Genomic DNA, 1,969 nt, shown 5'->3' on the forward strand with positions numbered 1-1,969 from the left:
GTACAAGGAGACGTAACCTTTTTTAGGTAAATGCTTTTGAGTCAGTACAACGCATGCATGTGAACAAGGTATTTTAACGATATCCCACTTACGACACGAACAACTTTTTTTTGAAAGTATTACCTCAACCTGTCTATGGTTATCAATTACTTGATAAATATCGTTGTTGACAGCATAAACCTAAAAGAATTTTAAAAAAAGACCAAAAAGTTAGCTTTTAATTATTTAAGAGTACAAACATATATTAAAGGTACAACTGCTTAGGAAAACTTACTTGCATTGTACGACCATCTGAAATCTATTCTCTTAATTTTTTCTCAACACTTTTAGTGAATTCAGTAATTTGAAAATCGGCATCATTCTTACGCTCATAGAACCACCTCTACAACATCATCTGCACAACTTCTAACATGGAAGTAATTGGTAATTCTCTTGCATCTTTCATGGCAGCATTTAGACTCTCTGAAATGTTGGTTGTCATAAAATTTATCTGGACGAACTGGAAAGAGCACACGACCATTTATGACCGATAACTCTTCCCGTATGCCTCTTACAGTAGAATCTAAAAGACGCATGTTATCTTCAAAATCCTCAACATTGTATGTTTTGGCACATGAGAAGAATAAATTATCCGAAACCTTATCTTTGTACTTCAACTTCAAGTTTTTGAAGAGGTGGTACGCGCATATGCAGTGGCAAGCAGTAGTGAAAACCTTCTCAGCTGATTTGCCTATACTCTTGTGCCTATCTGAGACAATTACAAGGTCTTGACGAACACCAATACATCGTTTTAGCTGTTCAAAAAACCAAACCCATGAAGCATCATTCTCAGAATCCATAACAGAAAACGCCAACGGGAATATCTGATGATTCGCGTCTAAAGTGCAAGCTGATATCAAGGTGCCAGTATACTTATTCTTCATTGATGTTCCATCAACTGAAATAACAGGTCAGCAATATTTCCAACCAGATATAGAAGACGACATAGCCATGAAAAGATACTCGAACCTTCCATTATTGTCAACTTTAAAATCACAAACTGAACCTGTAACATTACGTATATATTATATTATATAATATATTGCTATAATACACTTATATAGTGTAAATAAGTGAATAAAATTATACCTGGATTCTTCACTTTAATCATATGACAAAAATAAGGGATCAATGCATAAGACTCCTCAGGTGATCCCCTAATTTCTTTTATGGCAGATTCTCTTGCACGCCATGCTTTTTGATAGTTGATACTAATATCGAGTTCTCTATGCACATGGGATATAACATCTTTAACACTAGGCAAATCGGTGCCAAATATGTTAATCCTACCCTTAATAAACTCCTTGATAACAGAAAAAGTTGCTTGCCGATGATCGTTAAGTACTATTTCAAGAGAACATGTATGTTCGTGTACAAATTTCTTTACTATCCAAATCTCGCTTCCTTTATCTCCAAACTTTGAAGCATGAAGAAACCATTGGCAGTTGTTAGTCAAGCAACGAACAATAAGTACTTCACGATTGGATTTCACAGTCCTAAATTGAAAATTATGTCTTATAGCAACAGACCTCAATGCATTCTGTAAATTACGCTTTCCACAGAACTTGTCATTCACTTCAATGTGGAAAGTCGCCGAAATATTGGCAACATCAATGGAGCGATAAAATTGACCAAATGACTGTATACCATTGTCCATAGAACTTGAAGTATTAATAGGCATGCGGTCTAATATGTTAGAAAGACAATTTCTACAATCGACAACTAAACTACAGCATTGGATAGCACCATTAGAAATGATATTGTACAACCAATGCACATCTTTGTCATCTGATATTTTCATATCCTTCTTAATAAACTGAATGGTTCTAACGCATGCATAATACATCAGGATCATCAGAACTACCTACCAATCCCAAAATTTTCATTATTTCTTCCACCAAATTGGCGTATGACATGTCCTGATGTACAC

The 1,969-nt window shown here is 34.9% G+C and overlaps 1 protein-coding gene across 1 annotated transcript; it reads right to left on the minus strand.

Moving 5' to 3' along the window:
- Positions 1 to 368: 368 nt before the first annotated feature.
- LOC148208131 (uncharacterized) lies at positions 369 to 1,720 on the minus strand. Its single transcript, XM_088120118.1, has 2 exons — positions 1,129 to 1,720; positions 369 to 937 (listed from the first exon to the last, which is right to left on the minus strand). Exons 1-2 carry the CDS (start codon positions 1,718 to 1,720, stop codon positions 369 to 371), a joined length of 1,161 nt encoding a protein of 386 aa, XP_087976244.1.
- Positions 1,721 to 1,969: the final 249 nt, after the last annotated feature.

This window comes from Momordica charantia (genome assembly GCF_013281855.1).
Source record: "Momordica charantia cultivar OHB3-1 chromosome 11 unlocalized genomic scaffold, Mcharantia_2.0 BLBB01000011.1, whole genome shotgun sequence".
NCBI classification, from domain to species: domain Eukaryota; kingdom Viridiplantae; phylum Streptophyta; class Magnoliopsida; order Cucurbitales; family Cucurbitaceae; genus Momordica; species Momordica charantia.

Bases quoted from the DNA above. Each gene is read 5' to 3' on its own strand.
- LOC148208131 (XM_088120118.1), bottom strand. From the start codon at position 1,720: ATGCCTATTAATACTTCAAGTTCTATGGACAATGGTATACAGTCATTT. The intron at 938-1,128 runs GTATAATTTTAT...CTGTTATTTCAG, and splicing joins GATTAAAGTGAAGAATCCAG to TTGATGGAACATCAATGAAG.